The sequence below is a fragment of the Serinus canaria genome, chromosome 12 (assembly GCF_022539315.1).
Source record: "Serinus canaria isolate serCan28SL12 chromosome 12, serCan2020, whole genome shotgun sequence".
Taxonomy (NCBI): Eukaryota; Metazoa; Chordata; class Aves; order Passeriformes; family Fringillidae; genus Serinus; species Serinus canaria.
The window spans coordinates 9540989-9562421 of NC_066326.1; the positions used below are offsets into that span (position 1 = coordinate 9540989).

At 43.0% G+C, this 21433-nt stretch overlaps 1 protein-coding gene across 10 annotated transcripts in view; it reads right to left on the bottom strand.

Annotated features, from left to right (window-relative positions):
- SLC6A6 (solute carrier family 6 member 6) overlaps positions 1 to 21433 on the bottom strand; it is an 89117-nt gene that overhangs the window by 18369 nt on the left and 49315 nt on the right. For all 10 annotated transcript variants that reach the window (XM_050979368.1, XM_050979367.1, XM_050979365.1 and 7 more), the window contains 7 exons: positions 15442 to 15681; positions 14660 to 14794; positions 12544 to 12778; positions 6655 to 6787; positions 3186 to 3320; positions 1159 to 1262; positions 920 to 1044 (listed from right to left, as the gene is read on the bottom strand). In XM_050979368.1, coding sequence (XP_050835325.1) covers positions 920 to 1044; positions 1159 to 1262; positions 3186 to 3320; positions 6655 to 6787; positions 12544 to 12778; positions 14660 to 14794; positions 15442 to 15670 — 1096 coding nt within the window. In that variant the 5' untranslated portion in view covers positions 15671 to 15681. The remainder of the gene's footprint in view (positions 1 to 919; positions 1045 to 1158; positions 1263 to 3185; positions 3321 to 6654; positions 6788 to 12543; positions 12779 to 14659; positions 14795 to 15441; positions 15682 to 21433) is intronic.

Sequence of the window (21433 nt, forward strand, 5' to 3'; positions counted from 1 at the left end):
CACTCAGGTAACATTGTTATTACTAGAATCTGATTAACTTTAAGCCTCATGGCTGTCAAGGCCTGATTCATTATTTTTCCATGGTAATTCCCAACTAATCTGTCTGTTTTATGTGAAAACACATGGTTACACCTGCCCTCATGGACTAGAAATGCACAGAGGAAAAATGTCATCTGTTTTGTATGAGATACAGTCACAAGCTATGAGAACTGAGCTTCTACCTCTGCCTGTGCACAGGTGAATGTTAATGGGAAGGACACTTCTGAAATAAGGGAGGAACCTAAGTATACATCAGATTTCAAAATGGACTTTGACAGTTCTGTCAACCTCACACTGAAGCTACAGAAAAGAAATGTGGGATTGCAACACCTAGAGTTCCTGTGGGTGAAATGGTCCACAAAACCCTGGAGATGGAGTTCTCCAACTTCTCCTGCCTTTCAGTGAGATTTGGGAATGTGTGTGTGTGTGTCCCTTCAAAAGGCCAAGGTACTAATCCTACTCTAGCACTGTGAGCAAGCAACACTAAGGTATAAAAATACATAAACACGGGCAATTTGCATTTGAATGAAAATAAAGGTAGTCTGAAAAGAAGGATGGAATAAATTCTTGAATCAATGACATTCTGGACTCTGGATACCTGGTTTAGTTATCTTAGCTCTAATCTCAGCTCAAATGGATTAGCACACTCTAGGAAATGTGTTTGCTGCCCTGTTAATCAAGACAGAGTAAACAGTACAACCCCAGCTAACCCTCACTGCTCTAGATTTATGCCCAAATCAACAACGTGCTTATTTTTTCTGGCAATTATGGGAAATCTTGTTCTGTTTTATCACTTAGATGTTAGCTGATTGGGTCTGCAGAACTTTGCTCACACGCTGGGCGGCAGTGCCCACCACCACTGCCACCAACACCATCGTACCTGACTCTGCCACATCAGCAATGTTCACCCCTTGCTCTTGTGCCATGAAGCCCAGGACGGAAAAAATTGCGAAGCCAGACACAAAACTGGTACCACTGTTCAGGCATCCCAGCAGCAAACAGTCCCTAAGTCACACATATGTCATGGAGCAAGTTAATTAAAAAAAAAATTAACCCATTGTCCCTACTTTATTTACATCATTTAGCTAAAACACTAAACCCCCTTGGACGGAAACTTGCCTATAGCAGTTGTATTTGTACTTGTTGTAGCTCCCCAGGGAAGTCATTGCTCCTAAGCAGATTGCATATGAGAAGAAGATTTGTGTCCCTGCATCTATCCAGACCTAAAGGGAAAGATAGAAATACTGTTATTACCAGCATTGTTGCACTGCAATAATCAACACAAACACACAGTTCAAACTAAGCAAAATCTACCAAATAATTGTTTCCATTGAGGGTGAGAGCTAAAGGACCAGGGAGACAGGGAAAGAAAACAACACATTCCCAAGTTTGGCTTTCTCAAGGAAAAGAAAATTGTTAGCATCAGAACCCAGAAGAACATCATTTCTACAACAGTTCCTGCTTCCCCTCCCCAGAGATGCTCAGTATTTCTAGTTTCTTAGTCATTCAGCTGATCCTTCCTGTTGGCGCAACAATAAACGTGTTTCAGTGCAATAGGAAATGCAGAAGTATTTATAACATTGCTCATTTCTCTTGTAACTCTTTTCAGTTAGAGTCAGCCCACAGAGTCCTTAAACTGAGGACGTGAAAAGCTTGAGAAACAGGTTTGTGTATTTGGTGTGTTTATTTTTCTAGCTTTCTGGTTGTTCTTGTACCTGTTCAAATGCAAAATAAAAAGCCATAGGGGGTGGGGGGAAAACAAGCAAAATACAATGCACTTTATAAGATACATATCTCATCTTGGTCTCATGATTCTTTGTCCGGATTACATTAAAAAAAACACATACAGAGTGAAATAACCATATACTATGAACTTCTTGGCTAGTAAATACATAGCAAGCTATCAAAACACATCCTCTGAATCCCATCTGTTCTCTTCTTCCTGCAAATTCAAGTCTGCTAACACCAGTGGAAACCACCAAGGAGTTTGAGTAAGTGAGAATATAGAGTGAGGACCATTACCTCCTCCCTCCCACCATCACTTCCCAGCACCTTGCTGAGAAGACTGAGGAGACTGCTGTCTCCTCGGGGTGATGCTTTTGCTAGACTGTGGGTGGGAGCCAGCCAGCTCACTTGAACCTCTCGTACATTATCTGCTGACACTCTGGTTAGGGCTAACAGTAGATCATAAAAATGATAGGGTCCCATAAAATAAGATTAAACCATAAAATATAATGTCTCCTGTGAAAAGGGTGTCTTGTAAAAAAGGACAAGACTAGACAAGGAGCCAAATTTCCATAGTATTTCTTTCAATTACCCTTTTCCTACTTCAGTCCTTTAGCGACAATTGGAGTTTTATTTTAACCTAATACTCATTAGAAAGAAATAGCAAAGACAGATGTTATTTCCTATCACTGTGACAAACATTTTTTTGTTTTCAAAAATCCCTTGTTTGCTTTTCTTTTTTTCATGGAGGAATGTTGTACTTTTTTTCATTTCTCACATGAACACTGTTGGCTGAAACAATGCTGATCTGCTCGAGTCCCATACTTGCACTCTGTGAGCACAGACAGAATATCTATACAGAAAGAGTAAGCCTGGTTCCCACTAGCCAGGGCTAAGCAAGCAGCTCCTGTGCCTCAGAAAGCATTTTCTCCACCTTTGCACGGCTTTTCATTCTTCTGTCATTTCATTCACTTCTCTCCCAATCTCCTCCTATTGAGCAGTGGGAGATAAGTGACACTGATACTCACAGTTGTCGCTTGTTGTTCCATCTGTGAAGCTCACATGTCTCTCCTTTGAAACTAAAGACTATCCTCATTAAAAAGATGCATCTCCCTTACCTTACCAACAAGAAAGCTGAGATTGTATAACGGGACAGAGTCTACAGCCTCAGCGTCCTTTGACACAAAAAAAATACACACGCATACACACAAACATACACATGGAAAGACGCATTAACACATTTAACAGTGACCTTCTCAAGCAGAGCTCTGGAAAATATAACCCAGTATTAAAGTTCATGCTATATTTGGACCTCTAAAGACTGTGGAAAAAAACCTGATTGCCATTACATCAGCACCATCACCCTCCACCATCCCCCTTTGCACAGGAAATCATCCCTCTCCCCACTCGTGGTTCTGTACCTGTGGGTCAGCTAACCGTGAGATATCAGGGTAAAGATAAAACTTGATGCCTTCTGCAGCTCCAGGCAGGGTCACACCACGGATGAGTAGAACAAGGAGCATGATGAATGGGAATGTGGCAGTGATGTACACTACCTGGAAATAAGAAAAGAAAAAAGGAATGTTTAGTCTGTGGCAGCCGAAGCTCCAGAATCAAGAGAGGTCGAACAATGGGAACTCAAAGCCCCCTCATACCTGAAAAGGGTCTGACCTGAGTTTCTGTGTCTACTTTTAGTTTAGTGGTCTTTAACACCTTATTGCCTTAGGCCTGAAGGCAAGGCGTGAATCCCTCCAGAGGGCCCAGGCAATGGTCACATCACTCAGACATGATTTTATACAGTTCATGACTTTTGTTCAAAATCTGCCTTTGCGTTTGTCCTCCTCACATGACAAGCACACCTCTGCCAGGGAAGTGAAAAGGTTACTGAGGCCTTTACTCACTGAGGGCCCCTGAAACATCATTACCTCATTCTTTATTGGAACTTTAAAGCTTACAAATGGCAAACTGTTTCGCAAGTTCTGCTGCTACCTCTGACCTTGCTGTGCAGCCCCACTGCTGCTCCTACAGCCAACATCCCCAGGAACTGTGTTCAGAGGTGAAGGTCACTTTGTCCGTGCTCCTGGGTCTCCCTTCCTATCTCCCTGAACACATCAAGCCCTCAGGTTGGCATCAGCCTCAACAGTGGCAATTTCCAGTCCTGTAACTTCATTCTTGCCCTTGCTGCCTATTCAGCAACATCATTACTGGAAACTAAGGCTCTATTCATCCAGTTTGAAAATATGTCTTCATTATCTTTTAACCTCTATTCCCACTCTCTTTGAATAGCAGCCTACTTCTTCTCTTCTTGTTATCTCCTCATTCATTTGATGAAAGAGCCCTTTGCTTTCATCTCCAGCACGAGGGTTAATTGAGCTTGCATTTGGACAGTTCTATCTTTAGACCCACACTTTTTGACCTCTAACATTTTGCTTTCTTTGCTCATCAGTGTTTTCTCTCATTTTTTATATAACTGCTGTGTTACAGTCACTACTGTCCAAGAAAGGGCATTTTTCTTGGAGTCAGATGATTCCCCCAGGTAATTACAGTTTGCTGCCAGGAGTTAAAATGCATTTTTGTTTTCCAGAATTTGCTTAACTACTACAAAGCTCCCAGGATGCTCCCTTTTTCTTCATAAGAGTGTCCTTGTCCTCTAAGAATAACGAGGAGAACTAAAAGCCTGCATTGCCATAATCATTCAAAGAGCAGGGTTGATTTCATAGAATGAAAGGAAATTTTTTCATACATGCCTTTTTTAATTATCTCTTGAGTTTTCTGTATATTTTCCACAAATATCATGTATTGCACATTAGCCTAGTTTCACCAAAACCAGGATAAAAGGAGCATTTTTGCACCTTCTTATTTTTTTAAAAATTCTCTAGGACTGTGAAAAAAGCAAAGCTTTCTTACAAAAAAAAATTTGATGTATTTGCAGGAACTGAATGAACAAAAAACCCACAGAGAGGCCTTTGCATTGCAGGTAGAGATTAGAGATTCTCTCACAATGCTGCAGGAATTTTTAAGATCAAGCACATTATCTAAAGCTTAAGCATAACTAATATTTTTCATCATGATTTCACATTTATTTGTCCAAAGCTTTACTAAAAGATTTGAAAGCTACATCTTCCCCCCACCCCCACGCTGCTCTCCAAAGAGCCATTAACACACTGGAAAGCAGGGAAGTGCTATAAACAACCCTCTACTAAAGTAAACCAGGCTTTTCAAATAATTCAAGTCCTCCATTAGAGTTTACAGTTTACTTTTGTTTGACCCCAAAGTTAATGGAGCCAACCGGAGACTTCCCAATGGTTTTGTGGGTCTTTGGCTGCACACCAGCACGAGTTCTGACACTGCAGAGAGCAGAGAGGGAATTCCTACCAACCACCCTGCTTTAGAGGGAATTCCTACCAACCATCCTCCTTTAGACATGAGGCCATTCTGCAGGATTTGCAGAGAACACAGGTTTTTTATACATCTGATTTTAACAGAGCTGTTTCCGACCTTTTATCTTCATGGGGAGTGGAAATAGCACCACAGGGAGCTTGGAATGCCTCCCTGTGCTATCAGAGCCTTTTCTGAGCAGACACCAGGGTTGTGAAAGGTGCTGCAAAAATGTTCACTCTCATCCTGCTGCTGCAGGAGATTTACTGCACCCAGCTTTACCATAAAACTTGCATAATCTCCTCACTGAGTCACATCAGTCAGAGGGAACAGAGAAACAAACATTTTTTGTCAACGTGTGCTTTACGGGTGTGGAAGCTGTTCTTTGGGGGAGAGGTGGAGGGAATCCAGGGCAAGGCACCAGCTTTTTAATGAGGCCCATTGATAAAAGTCACAGAAAGCAAGGCAGAAACTGCAGTAAAGCAAGTGGTTTAGTCAACAGTGGAACTCATGAGGTCTGGCCTCCTACAAAGTTTTGTCTCCTGGTTGATTCTGCAGTGTGCAGCAAGTTAAAACTGATAAATGACTCTCTCTCTGCAGCTGAGGTGCTTGGAATTTCTCCCCCTGACTTCTCTGGGGATTTATAAAAGATGAGTTCACACTGTGGCCTTTTTCTCAGGAGGGGAACTAACAGGGTCACCTCCTCCCACCGAGTAGAGAAGAAAGTGGAGTAAGTAAGGGAACTTACTACCTTGAGATCCCTTCTTTTCTATCAGACTTATCTGAACACTGCCTCAAGCAACAATTTTGCAAGCTAAGAATTACACAAACACAGTGGCTTCAAAAACTTATGAAAATAGGTATAAAACCACTACTGAATGCAAGGGGGAATAGTATTATGCTGCACACCAAGGCACTGGCCAAGATGTGCAATGGAGCAGGATGTTCAGGAGTGATGCAACTGTTGTCCTTTACAAGAAAACACGATTTTGAAAAGCATGTGAGGGGACCAAACCCACAAGCTATGCAGGGTCTTTGTTAGTGACAATGCTCCTGTACAGGTACCTAAGTTTAGCCTTGTGTGTCTCCACAGAGCTCTTCTGTAAGCAGCATTTCAAAAATGCTGTGCCACCACAGCTCTGTTAATCCATCCTGCTGCACTGGGATGAAGCTGACTGGAGTGAGAACACAGACACACAGTGCAGAGCACCACCCACCACAAGCCTGAGCCCTTCTGCACTCAAGACATCAATGGGATGTTCATCCTCTGAGAGCAGAAGTGGGGCTCAATCTGTGCTTGTATCTGCTTCCTGATGCCCTTCCAGTAGTGGCCAACTGACTCACAGGCATTTTGGACATTGATAATGACCTTCAAAAGTCAGCTGAATTCTCTTACTCAATGGAAAAATAAAGTTTTTCCAGAAAATAGTGAATATCTTCCAGAACAGCATTACTTAGTATTCTTAACATCTCTAACTGCAATAGTTTTAGAGTGGGTAAAAGAGCACTTACCTTCCCAGTGGATTTGACTCCTTTCCAAATGCAGAAGAAACAAATCACCCAGACAAGGAGGAGACACAGTGCTAGATCCCACTTGATAATGCCAATATCTTCAATTCCCGAGGACAAGCTCAGCACATTGCGCCTGAATATTTGAAAGGAAAGAAAAGAAGAGAGAGATGCAGGAGCTCAGCTGATGCAGACTCAGGCTGTGATGGCTCAGAAGACATGATGTGTGCAGGGCAGCTGATGCACACACAGACCTCTCCTCTCAAAACACGGGCTCAGTGTTGTGTCACCAAAGCTGTGCTTTGCAACCCTACATGTCCCCTGTGTCTGTGGGACTCCTTAATTCAATATACTGCACTACATTTAGAAAATTTAACCTCTTTTTAGCAGCCCATGACCACCTCAATATGAGATAAGAGAGAATTTGCTTTCTTGAGCATCAAAGAACAGCTTGCCCCAGTGAAGGTGCCTGGCAGTAGTAGACCCCATGTCTCCACCATGGACATTTGCAGCTGACCTGTGTCCACGTTTCTGCTCCTTTTCACCTCATTAGCAAGACTGCCAGGAGGAGGAAAGGGAAAAAGCAGTGCAGGGAAGTGTCAGGCCATGCAGCTTTGCAGGGTGAAGGCTGGAGCCATTATCTCCTCTCCCCTTGGGGCCCCTCAAACAAACACTGCCCACGTGCTGCTGCCTGCCTCAGCACCTCCAGCACTGGGAGCTCATCTAGCTAACACCAGATTATTTGGGAAATTTTATTCCCTCACTTAGGTTAATAAATAAAAAGTAATTCCTGAGCTGTGTTTTAAGGGAACAACATCTGACCGTTAAAAGAGTCTGATCCAGAGGGGAAATATTCATTAAGGCTTCTCTCTTCTCAAAATTCCCACGGCTTACCATTAAATACTTAATTTAAACTATTTTTCAAATAATTTCATGAAACACACACTGTCCCTACACACTGCACAGGCCTTGTCATGCTCAACACTTCATGTGTCAAACATGTAAAAGAACAAACTGCTTCTTATTTTTCACTAAGCTAAAACTCTGCAAATGAGCCCAGTAAACTCTGCAAGATTTTTTCAGTCAAAGACAAGTTTTGACCTCAATTATCACAGAAATGCCTTGCCCCAAGACTACAGAAGTGAACCTGCTACCTAACAAATTTTTTATTAATTATTAGTTAAAATTTACTTTCGGACAGCTGTAAAAGTCAGGCACTTTCATTCACCAGAGTCAAGGAAAGCAGAGCCCAGAGCAGCCTGGGTCAGGCCCATGTGTGTGCTGTGCACAGCTTTGCATGGGATCCAGAACAAGACAGACCATGGTGGTTTGGCTTTCCCCTGAACTAATGAAATTTTTTTTTGCAATTACCATGGAAATAATAGTGAATGAAGTCACTGATGGAAAATCTGCAATTAGTTTTTGGAAAAAGCCCTGGATTGACCAGTTTAATAGGACTCAAACCCATGCCCATCTGTTTCTGCATCTCTGCTTGCCAAACTCACTTGGATTACCTGTGTGACCGTGTTCTCACACCAAATGCTTTCTTCTCTCTGAACGTGTGTGTATTTTGTTATGGAAAAGGACTAATGGCACCAGACAGGGTAAGTCTGCCCTAATCAGCACAGCTATTCAATAGTTATGAGAACTCCCTCAGTAATGAATATTTGGCATAAAGTTGCAGTCTTGCTTCACCTGAGCCTAAAGAAACAAGGGAAAATCCTGCTGTGCATATACAAAAGAAGAAAATACATTTATAAGATGAAAAAGTCCAGCCACAACCTTCTATGCCTTTTTAAAAAATAAATGGCAATTTTCCAATCAAAGGGGCAGTTCGTATTAAAAAGGCAATCTATAGAGCTGGCTCTCGGGAAACAGTGAATAATTAACTGCAAATGCCTCCTGGAACAGGGAGCTTTATTAATGCATTCAGCCAAGACTTCTTTGCTTTTTCCTGCAGAACTAAAAGCAAATGGCCATCTCTCCTAGAGTTTGCCCCAGCAATTCTTTCAAGATTTTTTGGAAGATACCCCAGTGGGTGACTGAGAGCCAGAAATCTTGCTTTTCTATGCTTTTCTTGCTTATCCCATACCACAAAGACTGACTTCCTCAAGGAATATGCTCAGAATTACTAGGGGAGATTCAGCATTACAATTCTTTTATGAGTTCTAGCCCTACATATTTTTGCAGAAGCACTCAACATGGATTTTTGGCCCTGTAAATTCAAGTTCAGGAAGGAGCATGAGCTGGGCTGTGCTGATAGCTCTTCAATTTTGTTACACAACCCCCATGCTACTGAGATTCAGCCAAGCCCACTCAGCTGCCTTCACACCACTCACACACAGAGCTGTTAGTTATTCAGATTTATAGTCTGATGCTGTCATTAACTGTCACTCACATATAATCAATGGGACAACAGGCTGGGGCTGGGTTTGTTATAAACAGGAGTTCTTGACCCTTGAACACTAATATGTTCTAGTGTGTGCAATATGGAAATGTAACAGGAGCTGTAACTGGCTCTACAACATAAACAAAAATAAAATGAAGAAAGTTATGCAATCCTTGGGGGATATTCCAGCTCATTAATCAAGTGAATGCTGACAGGACCTTTCAAACCAGGAAAGGTGAAGCACCCTTTCATGTTGGATGGATAAGAATAATTAACACTGAAGAGGTTTTACAGAAGAATATTAAAATGAGAATATGAAACAATTTAAAAGACTCTCACATTTGCTCTGAAAGGCAGAGACAGCTGCTCTAGATTTTGTTTAGTTTTTGTGTTGCTCCCTTTAGGATTACATGCCATTAGCATGTGATGGTCTTTCTTGGGATTTGGACGAATAAAGTCTGCTGATCACCAAATATTTATAAACACTTGGCCAGCACCAGACAATCAGAGGTTTTGTTCAACCCTAATTACCCTATTACACTTATCCCTTATGTATTAATATGTGTGTAAGCCTTCAAGGTTTTGAACTTCAAAATAAAATCTTCAGAAATAAGACCTGAAGCATGTGATACCAAGAGGTAAGTCTCCTCATATAAAGCCTGATTTTCTTAACCCCCTTTTATTGCTGCTCAAGCAAGCATGTGATTTGCACCAAACATTAATTCAAATGAACTGAAAAGTCAGGCTGCACTGTATATCCAGCCAGGCTGAGAAGTTCAACCTGAAGAGGTTATTGCATCCATGTGGTCAATTATACCTGGGCAGCACTAGTTGTACAAAGCAGTACTTTGATGAGGACACTATATAAATGTCCCACAATAAAAATGGCATTGGGTTTCAGAAACCAAATACTCACAAACCTCTGAATTAAACTGGAATTAATTGTGCCACAAAGCAGATGGATATCTTCAGTTAAAGACTAATTATTTACCTGTCCTTTCAATGTTGGTAGCTGGTTGGCTGGCAGCCAGTATTGTCTGTGGCACTATTCACACTATTTTTAATTTCAGAATTGTAAAGAACAGTAGCATGTCTGGGAAAAAAAAACGGGGATATTCAGGGCTTGCACCATGTGGAAGCTATGCTACTTTTATTGCAACTGTGCTGCATGATCTCTGCTCTTACTTTAAGACATCAATAGTTATTTATGCACAGACAGCAGCTATTTTTAATAGTCCTCTAAGTGTCATGACTGCTGGAGGCAGCTTGCTTGGTTAAGGGCAGTTTTGCCCATGATGAAACTGTGAATTATGGGCAGTGTGTCTGTCCTAGTAGGATTACAAAGCCAAACTCCTCCCTAGCAAGACTCCAGGGAAGAGTTCAGCTTACAGTGTCTAAAACTGTTGAGGACACAAGTTAAAGTGGCTGCAAAGCGCAGGGAGAGCTCCTCCAGGAGCACTAATCACTGAGCAACCTTTGCTCCAACTCTGCTACAGACACTGTGAGGGCACAGCTGAGGACAGCAAAGTGTGTGAGGATCAAGGATTTGCTGTCCAGCCTTAGGCTCCTCCAGCCTGACTACATCTACAGGTGGATTTGGCTCAGCTTGCAGAAGAGTCTTCTGACTAGGTTTCCCTTAGAGGGAAGGTAACCAAAAGCTCCATCACTGATGTGCTCCCTTGGGGACATCATTCCCCTCACCCTTGGCTGCCCTGCCACAGCACCCTTTGTCAAACACCTGCTGTGGTGTGACCCACAGAGAGCTCTGCTGCTCCCCAGTGTGCTGGAGCCCTCACTCTTTTACAATCCCTCTCCCAGCTCCCAGCCCTTTTCCTTTGTGCTGTGGTACCTTCAGTCTCCTGAAGTGAACATGCTGCCTGGGGAACCCAGGGAGACAATCTGGCCCAGAAATCTGTGCAGTACAGGAGTAGGAGCTTCCAGAGCAGCAGGACAATTCCATGGCCACATCAGGAGCCACCAAGCTCACAGGTGCCCCAGGTACAAGAGGACTGTCAGCAAAATCACTGCACAAATGCAATGATGAACACAGTGCTTTGGGAGTCTGGGGGAGCAACTACTTCAGGAGCAGTATTGTGTAACTCTGCTTCCTTGGGAGGCCTTGACAAGACAGTGGAACACACAACCAAACCAGCCACTCATCTGGATTCAAGGCCTTCAGTCTGAAGTCATGGTGGGAGAGTCCAAAGGAGTGAGAGCTTCTTCCCTTCTACTGCAACTTGCCTCTCAGTTCCCCCAAAATACCCAAAGGTACCACTTAACAACCATTTTCCAACTTCCTCCATATTTATAAGGGAGGAAGTTACCTGGGAAAGCAGCTGCCCCCCAACATGGAAAGGCAGAGCTCATGGTGAAAACGCTGCTCTCAGAGCCTGCACCCTGTCTCTCACACCAGCCACCAGAGCCTTTTGACAAACTACCAACCCCAGATTCAATCTGCCCCTTTATATTTTGTCTCTGGTGTTACAAATTTTAGCACAGCTCCTAAGACTAGTTTTTTCTAAACCTAATGCATGCCAATCATCTTCAGCAAGAACACGATTCTTGCTGGGGCTTTGGCTGATGCTTATTTTTAAAAATAGAAAAGTAGGTACAAGTTGATCAGAGATGAAACTGCACTTTAAACGTGCTGAAAAAGCCAAGCTGGGCCAGAAATTGATTCTACCCATAAGTGACTATCTGAACAAATAAGCAAGCAAGCAAAAAAATTATAAATAAACTATTTGAAGATACTTTGGATTTAAGTTTCCCTACAGGTGTCTTCCTCTGCTGCTATGTTTTGACACTTACATAAATACACGGAGTTTTGAGGTCATGCCTGTTCAGAGATCACGTTATGCAATATGATTTAAAACTTGAAAAATAACAGAGAAATGAGAATAAGAAGCTTATGACTGATGAAATTCAGGCATCTGGCAGTTTCCTCAGAGACTGCAGAAAAAAACTGTTGTAACAGAGATGACCTGAGAAACCTAGAACACAGGACAACGTTCACCACCTCTGTCAGATTTACTGCTGAGGTCAAAACCTTACATTGGTGTCAGGCTGAAGAGAGATGTGTTACAGCTACACAAAGTGTACTGCCAATGCTAACAGCTGGGGAAGAGACAATCACAAAGGTGATGATTTGTCACTGTTTCCACTGTAAATCCCTGCTATCAGGGCATCTGCAATGACTTGTTTCTGTTCTCCTGCCACACTCAGAGAATCCAGCCAAGAAGGAAATAAGTTTTCTTCCAGAGAAGAAGCTGTACTGGGCTTTTAAAGCTCCCTGTAGGGTCTAGGATAAATACACTTACACATCTGTCACCTGCCTCCACCACTCCCAGACTTATCTCAAGATAGGTGAGGACCAGTAGCAAACACTGGTCAGAAAACTGACACCCAGAGTCATTTTCTTTAACACTCCCCACTGGGCTTCCATAAAATCTCAGGACCGACCTCTGGCATGCTCCCTGAAGACACCATGAAGAGGGGGTACTTACTCCCAAAACTCTGTGACAGGAGAGGTGAAGTTAGTGGCATTCAGTGATATCCAGAGCGTTTTGTTCTTCCTGAGAGTGTCTTCCACACATGTGGGCGTGTTCCACTTCTGGTGGCAGTGTGCCCATGGCAGCACGCTCTGGAACGACTGGAACAGGTAGTAGAGTCCCCAGGCCAGGATCACGATGTAGTACACATTCAGAAGGGACACAATCACTATGGAAGCATAACCAATTCCTGCCAAGAAGGGGACAGACAAGAAAAATGTTCAGATGTGACAGCTGCTGCACCTTGTGACCTTGTGGGGCTGCTGCCATTCCCACTGTGCTATGGGCTTGTTTCCTGCCCTGCCCTACTGCTGATGGAAACTCAGCTCAACCACACATAAGCACAGACCTGCCACCATCTCTGGCACTCAGGGCTGAGTTTTTGGCTATGGTTTGCTGACACTGAGGGGAGGACTGCAGGAATCTGCCCAATTTAACACTAACCCTGCTAATTCAAGTTTTAGTAGAGGGAAGTCAAGGCATCAGGCTTTGCTTGTTTGCTGCATCATCTCACTTCTTAGGTTGCCTATGGGGGCAGCCTCACTCTAGTCACACTGTCCCCAAGCCAGCCTTCCTGGCAGCAGCTCAGCTGGACAGCACCTGCACCACTCAGTTATCAACTGGCTGGGCTCAGTCTGTGTGGGGGGGAAAAAAGACATTTCTTGAATGAGTTAAGAAGGAATCAGTGTGAAAGCAGTGGTTTCTGCCTCAATGACACTTGTGCAAAGGAAGCATGGTATTTGTGGATCTTATGGTTATCTGGATCAATCTCTGCTTACACAGTTTGCCAGTTATGAACCACAAGCAAAATAAAATACTTCCTTTAAAAATTTAGAGCTGTCTCTTACAAGAATCTGTAAGGCTCCCTTTAACATCACTCTGATGGATATTCCAGCACTTGGGATTTTTATATATAAAATATACTGCCTCCTATTTTACAGTTTAAAACCTTTTTGCAGCAGGAGTCTTTATCACCAGAGATTATTTTCATGTCAGATGGAAACAAGGAGAGCAAGTGCTATTTATTCTGTACATCTGCATTTCTTTCAGCTAACCACATTAGCTACACTTTCTCTTTATGGATGCCTGGGAGATTGCTATTTAAACAAGGAACATTCCTTCTTCCTCCTCCTCCTCCTCCTCAAAAAAAAAAAAAAAAGTTTTCACAAAAGTGGGAGGAGGAGGAAGAAAATTAAACTAAAGCAGCACAATTACATCACCCTCAGCAGCATTTTGAGTACTAGGTGGGAGGGTGAGCCTCAGAGAAAACCCCCACTTCTGCTTGGGGTGACATCAGGGGAGAGAGATGCCTGGAACAGCAACAGTGCCAGAGCTAGAGACACACCAGTGTGAAGTGCCCACTCTTTCCAAATGGGATTTGAACAGGGCCACACGTTTAGTGCAGTTATTTCAAATGATTCTGCCTGTGCTGCCCAGCTGTAAAGGGCAATCTACACACAGGACAGGCATCCTCTGTCATTTTTCTAACCTTTCATTTTTCCTTCTAGTTAACTTCCAGAGCAGCCTTCACACTGTTCCTGTGAGCACCGAGCAGGCAAAAGCCCTTTGATAATACCAGACCAACATTTGCCAGGACCTGCTCAGTTATGGCCAAAGCCCTGTTCCTGAATCCCACCAAAAAATGCTGTCCAGGTTTGGACTGCATCAGTAGTAGACAGATGATGCCAATGAGAAACTTTCACATGGAAGATGGATTTTGACTTCCAGACCAAAACAACATTTCAAGGATGGTTTCATTAATGCCATCTTGCCTTCCAAGACAACACTTTCTCTGATACCTGTAAACAAAATGTGCAATTGCCTTTAAAGGCATAATATGCAATTTCTTTCTGGGTTATTGGCAGTTTTGCCAGTTAACAAGCTGATAGCATCAAAATCAATACCTCAGTTTGTCCTTCAGACTCTCTGACTTCTACCTTTCCAGGAACCAACATCATACCCTTAATTACTAGAGCAAATAGCTGAGTTAATGGACACGAGGGGAATGGTGCTGCTACATATGGTTTACAGAGGACTCTTTAAGCAGTAAAGCACAACAAGATGTACTAACCAGTGAAAATAGGGCAGATCTTTTCCCAGCATGTAATTCCACCTTCAGAGGTATACTGTCCTAGCACCACCTCCAGGAAAAACACGGGAAGACCTCCCCCAAACAGGAAAATGAAATAAGGTATAAGAAATGCACCTGTTGAGAAAATACAATAGCACATAATGAGATTAAAGGAATGAACTTTTGCATGATCATAAAAAAACTGGCAACAGGCACATAAAAACAAAGAAAGGTATTTGATACTTTTATATCACTATGCAATAATCTTATTCTGGGGTATTTTTTCCCATTTTTTCTGCAAAAAGGATGAGTATAGGCTGGAAAGGGCATTTTCTTACCTCTTTAAAGTGAATATCTCCAATAACAATGGCAGATTGTTAGGCACACAATACTTTGATATGGCTCAAACTACTCTTATTCTGAAATCCCCCGATCTGAAATCCCAATGGTCTATATTAATAGCATATCTTCTAGTTAAAACTCAGTTGTAGCAGAAGTAAAGGTCTATATTAATAGCATATCTTCTAGTTAAAACTCAGTTGTAGCAGAAGTAAAAGAGCAGGATGGGTTCAATAGCACGACATTAGAAATTGCTGGATTTTTTTTTTTCCCTATTAAGTTTTAATAAAAACTATTCATTGATGAAACAATCTCTCCTGAAGACTGGTGAGGGAAGCAGAAAACACAGGTATGAACACTCTTCTTAAAAACTGGATGAAGGCACTGAAAACCAGTGAGCATGGGGCAGACAGAGCGGTTCCTGGGCGTGGATGAGAACTCACCTCCGCCGTTTTTGTAGCAGAGATACGGGAACCGCCAGACGTTGCCCAAACCGATGAATCCCCCCGCCACGGACAGCAGGAAGTCGATCTTGCTCGCCCACTTCTCCCGCTGCGGTGGCTTCCCCTCAGCCTCATCCTCAGGCCGTGTCCCCGGGCTCTTGCCGGGAGAAGGTTTGAGGATGTCCTTGTGGAAATCTTTCAAGCACTGAAGCTTTTCCTTGGTTGCCATATTTCTGCTTTCTACACAGAAAAAGAACAACAACAAAAAAAAAGGAGGGGTTTACTAAGCGGTCTTTTCCAGCTGAGCTCTTTAACACTGCAAGAACTGTTTAGCCAAACTCGTTCTATACAAAACAGTGTTGTTTATTAAGCTGAGATAGGAAAATACTTCTGATGACTTCACTGACCAGGAGAGGCAAAGTCCCCCTGACTGTGTGGTCACCTCTCTGCAGGCAGAGCAGTGCAGAGCACCGTGAAGGTCTGGCACTGCTCGCTGCTGACCTGCTGCCTGCAGGGAAGGGAAGGGGTGCCCCAGCCGCGCTCCCCGTGCTGGCTCCTGCACGTGGTGCTCCTGGGCAAGTGTCTAATGCTGCTTCCATGCCCAAAATAAAGTACAAATCACTGCATCTGGTTCCTTCCAAAACATTTATGTGAAATACAGAATAATAAATCTCACCTTTCCAGATAAAACCCATTCTTCTACTTCCCAATAATTTGAGCGATCCTGTATTATTTACTGCCTACAATTTCCATTCCCTGAAGTACCGTAAACCTTTCAGAAAACTATACATTCATAAAAACTGCAGTGGAAAGTCATTTGTTCTAATCAGCCTGCAGGAACTGAAGAAACCTTTTCAGTTTATTCCATTTTCATAACTGCACTGTTTTCCCTTGACATCAATAAAGGGACAAAAATAAGCCTTTATATTCAATTATTGTGAAATGCACACCTATGCAATGGAACAGTTTGCTGAAAATGATGGCTCCTTAGTTAATTAAAAAGTCAGTGGCATGAGTTATATTAAATCACAGCTGGTTTAATAATTTAGATAAACAATTTATTATCAAAATCACAGACATTCAAAAATAATAACAGAAAGAATTATTCTAACAAGTGCCCTTTTAATCAAGACTTTCTAATGAAAACAATTCAGGAGTAACTCGTAGCTTTTATGTTAACTGAGATGTCAGGCATATGTAGCCAATTAATTCCCCACATAATTCAAGTAACTTCAGCTGGCTCTGACCAGTTATTATTACATAGTGTGTTGATACTGAAATTTTCACCAGAAGCAGGCAAACAAACAAGTTTGTTCCAGATCCCAACCACTCCCTGCTTATACATCTCATTATGAGTATAGTCCTAAAAAAATCATGCTGCAGATTATCCTGTTTGATAGCTGCCAGCCTCCCCAGGACCTGCACACTGGTTTTGATCTCTAACCTGACTGAGCTCGTGGCAGTGACCCGAGGATTGAGCTGACATTAGCTCTGCAGGAAGTTTTTAATCTGAAGATGATTTTGAGATAGATATGCATCACTGTACCTGCAATGCTTTCCATTCACCACGGAAAGTTTCAGAGGGCTAACACTGCCACAAACCACAGCAGCTCCACACTCGCCACGCTGGTGGCCTTCCAAAGCAGGCACTGTGACAGCAGCTGCATATCAGGCCATGATCTAAAGAGGGACTTTAATCTCCACAACGTTAATCATTATGACTTTCTATTGGTTTTTAAACCAGGCCACTGGTGACACGAGCACTGCAATACCTCGTGATCAACAGCAGAGAGAGCTCACAGAAGGAGAAAGTGAGTCACAGGGTGATGGACCATCACCACTGCACGGGGATGAAGGCAGGACATATTCCACCAAAATAGCTCCTGTTGGTCACTGTTAGAGACATGGTATGAGATAAAGCAGTGATGGAATAAAAATGGTAGGGCCAGCTCTGTAACAGTCTTTAGGCACTTAGTTGCTTTTGGGCTTAATTCACAGAAGCTACCTTGAGCTGAGTATCACGAATGGAGATTAATGGAGGTGCCTCTAAAATGGCACAGCAGCCTTAACCTCCCTGAGAAACCTGCATCTCACACCGAGCCCCAAACAGGCACCATCCTTCAGAAACTCCAGGAGTTCTCTCTTGAGGGAGAAAAAAAAAGTGGACATAACTGCTTTTCTCCAAAGAGGCGGCTGATGTCCTGCTCTCCCTGCAACAGCTACCAGGCATGGAGAAAGGTCATTTCTGCCTTCTTTTGCTGTTTGTGCTCCTTGAATCCCTTTCTTTCATCTTACTGGAGCATGTCACAACCATCAGGCAACAGGCTATTCTGGGCTGAGGAATGGAGGGCATTTGGATCGTCTCATGGAAGGAAGCTGTTCTTCACAGGGGTTATTGAAACACTCATCAACAGAGGGGGAAAGCTGCAAAAGAGAGAGGCTCACACCTAGCGTTTAGGGTATGCCCTTTTTTTGCTGAGCCAGTGGGACAGCCATAAACCTGCTTAAGAGGGCACAGAGATATATAGATTTATAGATCCCTGCAGGATTAGGTTTGATATAGGAGCTTAACTGCTCCACATGGAGACTGATACTGGAAATACCCTGAAACAGACCACTGGGAACACAGGCTCCCCTAATGTAAAAACACCTAAGGAGACCTGCAGCATTAGCCACCTCGAAGATTAAAAACTCTTCAGGATTGCAACTTTTTGCAATCTACTTTTATCTTGTGACACAGAGGTCTTTATTTTTCTGCCAGCCCTAATCCTCTTGCCTGCGGATTTACTTTGACCCAGGTGTTAGTCAGTTCTACCCAGAGTTTGGAAGGCTGACCAGTTGATTGCATTCTGTAAACCCTGACTCTCCCTGGGACAAGGTGACCACCCTAAGGTTTGTTCCAATTAGCTGGGCACAAAATGTGAAGTGGTGCCTTTCCAGACTCCTTCTTTGTAACTGAGTGGAACTGTGTTATAAAAAGGGATTTCTAATTTGTCTCAAGACACCCCAAACTATCTGCTGTGCTTGAAAACCTAATTAGTAAGTGCAAAGTATGCTTCAGCCTTAGCTGGAGTGTGGTGACAGATCGTGATCTCTCCCTTAGTCCATGAACCCTCAAGGTCATGCTTCCTTTTGGAGTTGTTTCACCGTATGGGTGGCAGGAGAGAAGCCACTGAAACTTTGGTGCCAGTCACCAGCTCTCAATAGTGGGGCACACCATCTATCCAAGGCTTGCACAAAATTAGTAACAGCCCAGCTTTACTGTGTACAGACTTGCTAAAATCCCAATTGTGTCTGGAGGACCGCAGCTGTGGCTGGCAGGCACGTACTGTCCACCAGTACCACAGGAATTGTCACTAAGCGGCCACCTGGGACTGTGGTCCCAGCCCATGTCACGTTCAAGGGATGTTGGATTTATCCCCCTTTGCTGCCAGCCATTGGTGTCCACCCAGCCATTCCCAATTACAGGAACTCTCTACAAAGGCTGCAAGGGTGGGGGGTACGGGCGATTCTCCCTGGTGAAGAAAAGCCAAGAAAAGTAAGTTTGTTTAGTGAAAGGCATTGTCTTTTTCCTTAATGGGGTTGGAGTTTCATTTCCTTTAGCTATGTCCCACTGGGTGAGGCTAAAATGGCTCTTAAGGGAAATAGTCTGACAGAGATGCTGAAACAATATGTTGTCACCGCCCAGGTCAGAACCAGAGAATAATAGGTTATTTTTACTGTATCACTCAGTGGGGATGGTATCAGAGATCTAAGTCCATCAGATTCCCCCAAGGAAATATATTGTGAAAAAATGCTCTTAGAACCACACAGTCCAAAAGGAGCGATCCAAGTCTGAGGCATATGTCTGCCTCCCAGAGACACACGTCTGCCTTCCAGGAGCCACATCTGACTGTGAGAGTACCCCCTCCAGGAAGCTGCAGATGGCCCCAGGAAGCTTTGGCTTCATCTGATGAACTCAATATGGATAAATAAAAAGCAGCAGTCAAGCCTGCTATTTATGGTGTGCCCCTAGGCTGAGCCCAGTCACACTGCAAGAGCCTGATCTGATAGCAAGGGGAGAAAAAAAGATCCAGACTGGGCCAGGCCCAGAACTGCTCTCACACACACTGGTACAAACCCTCATTAACTGAGGATGGAGTAATCAATTATCAAATTGATGCTGGTAAAATATGGAAAAACAGAACAAGGGATCAAGCATGGGCACTTTGTACTTCTCAAGTATCTGCTCATTGGTGTGGTCAGGAGGCCCTTCCACAGAAGAGCCACGTGTCTGTGCCTTGCACAAATTTCATCAGGTGAAATACCCTGCAATAACCCAGGATCTCTAGCTGCTCCCCAGACTGATGAGTCTTTGATGCACAGGTGAAAATACCTCCATAAGAGGAGCACTTTCAGAGCCAGCCTGGCTTGGGCCATCCCCTGGGATACAGCTATCAGGAGCCTGCACCTCAGATAACCCATACCCTTTAAAAAAATACTGGCATTGAAATGTAACCCCTCGTAACACAAAAACCATGAGGGGTGGAGGGAGGAGAAGGCTGCACAGAGGGGGCAGACAGTGAGTGATGCCCATGAGGGAAGGCCACCAGCACAGCCAGGAGCTGCTGGTTGTCAAAAGAGACACAACTCCCAGTACTGCTGAACCACTGCCTTTTTTTGCCAGACAATCCATGGATTACACATCTGAAAATACACTGTGCTCAGTTTTTGCTTTGGGATTACAGGAATGATCCGCTCCAAGCTTCTTACAGCTGAAGACAAGCGACCAATGCACAGCAACACCTTCCAGGAGGAGCCTCGAGGACAAGCACATCATGGATGCCACCTCATTTCAGAGTCACTAAAAATCAAATCTTTCAAACAGTATTTTTCCAAATACTGATGGAAATGGGAAAATCAAAGTCTGCCTGAACACACAGATATGTGTTTGTAGATATTTACACATGCTAAGATGCATACCCTGTCTTGCATCTGAACACCAGAAACCACAGCAAAGCAGATACTTATTTTTTGGCCAATGCATATAAACTTTGATTAAAGATACAACATCCTGAATTGTTGACTAGAGTGGTAACTGAATGCTTTTGTAGCTTCTCTTTCTGTTGGAAAACTAAAAGCAAAGTACACATTCAGAGTGTCTTTCACCTTGATGGGAATGTTGCTTGAAGAATGACTGTATGGCTGTACCACTGATTTTATGGACTATTTTTGCAATATGATGTGTATCATCATTACTTCTGCTTTTAAGGACTCTTCTCTAGCAAGTTCAGCCTGTACAGAATGTATATCTTGAGCTTCTCAGTGCCCTCTCACCCTTTTCTGCCTCAATGATTTTTGAAAGACATCATTTTACCACATTATAATTAATTCTTCTAACCCTGTTTAAACTCACTGATTCTTTAGACATTGCCAACTCTCTTATTTCTCTGTCATTTATTTTGTATTCTGCAAATTGAAATAAATTTTATTGCCTTAAAAACTGAGCTTTCCTAGAACTGCCAATCTATTTGTGGGTTGGCTCTTTAAAAAAAATTATTATTATTTTTCATTCACATTCATGAATATTTCAAAATTAGATGCCCTGATTGCTGGATCAGAGCTGGTCTTCAAATAGGCAGCTTCCACTTTCATTGAGAGCAATGGAAAAACTGCTATTGATTTCAACAGTAGTAGGATCAGGTCCCAAATAAAACTGCATTTATTATGTTTGGCTCATTTCCTAGGATTACTTGGAACTTTGAAAGCTGTAATTCTTGATGTTGACAGCTCTCCCTCCCTCCCAGGGCAGTGTGGTTAAGCCAATCGATACATGATTAAAATAAACAGCCCCTTGATCAAACTCATGGCTTCAGTGCAAGCTGAAGGAAAAAAAAGCCTTTATGTCTGCCAGCCCTCAAGGCCCACCAGTATCCAAGGAGCACCTGACTTCACTTATTGTCCCTAATTCATATCCAAGTTCATTCTGCTTCATTGAACAAGATACCTACAA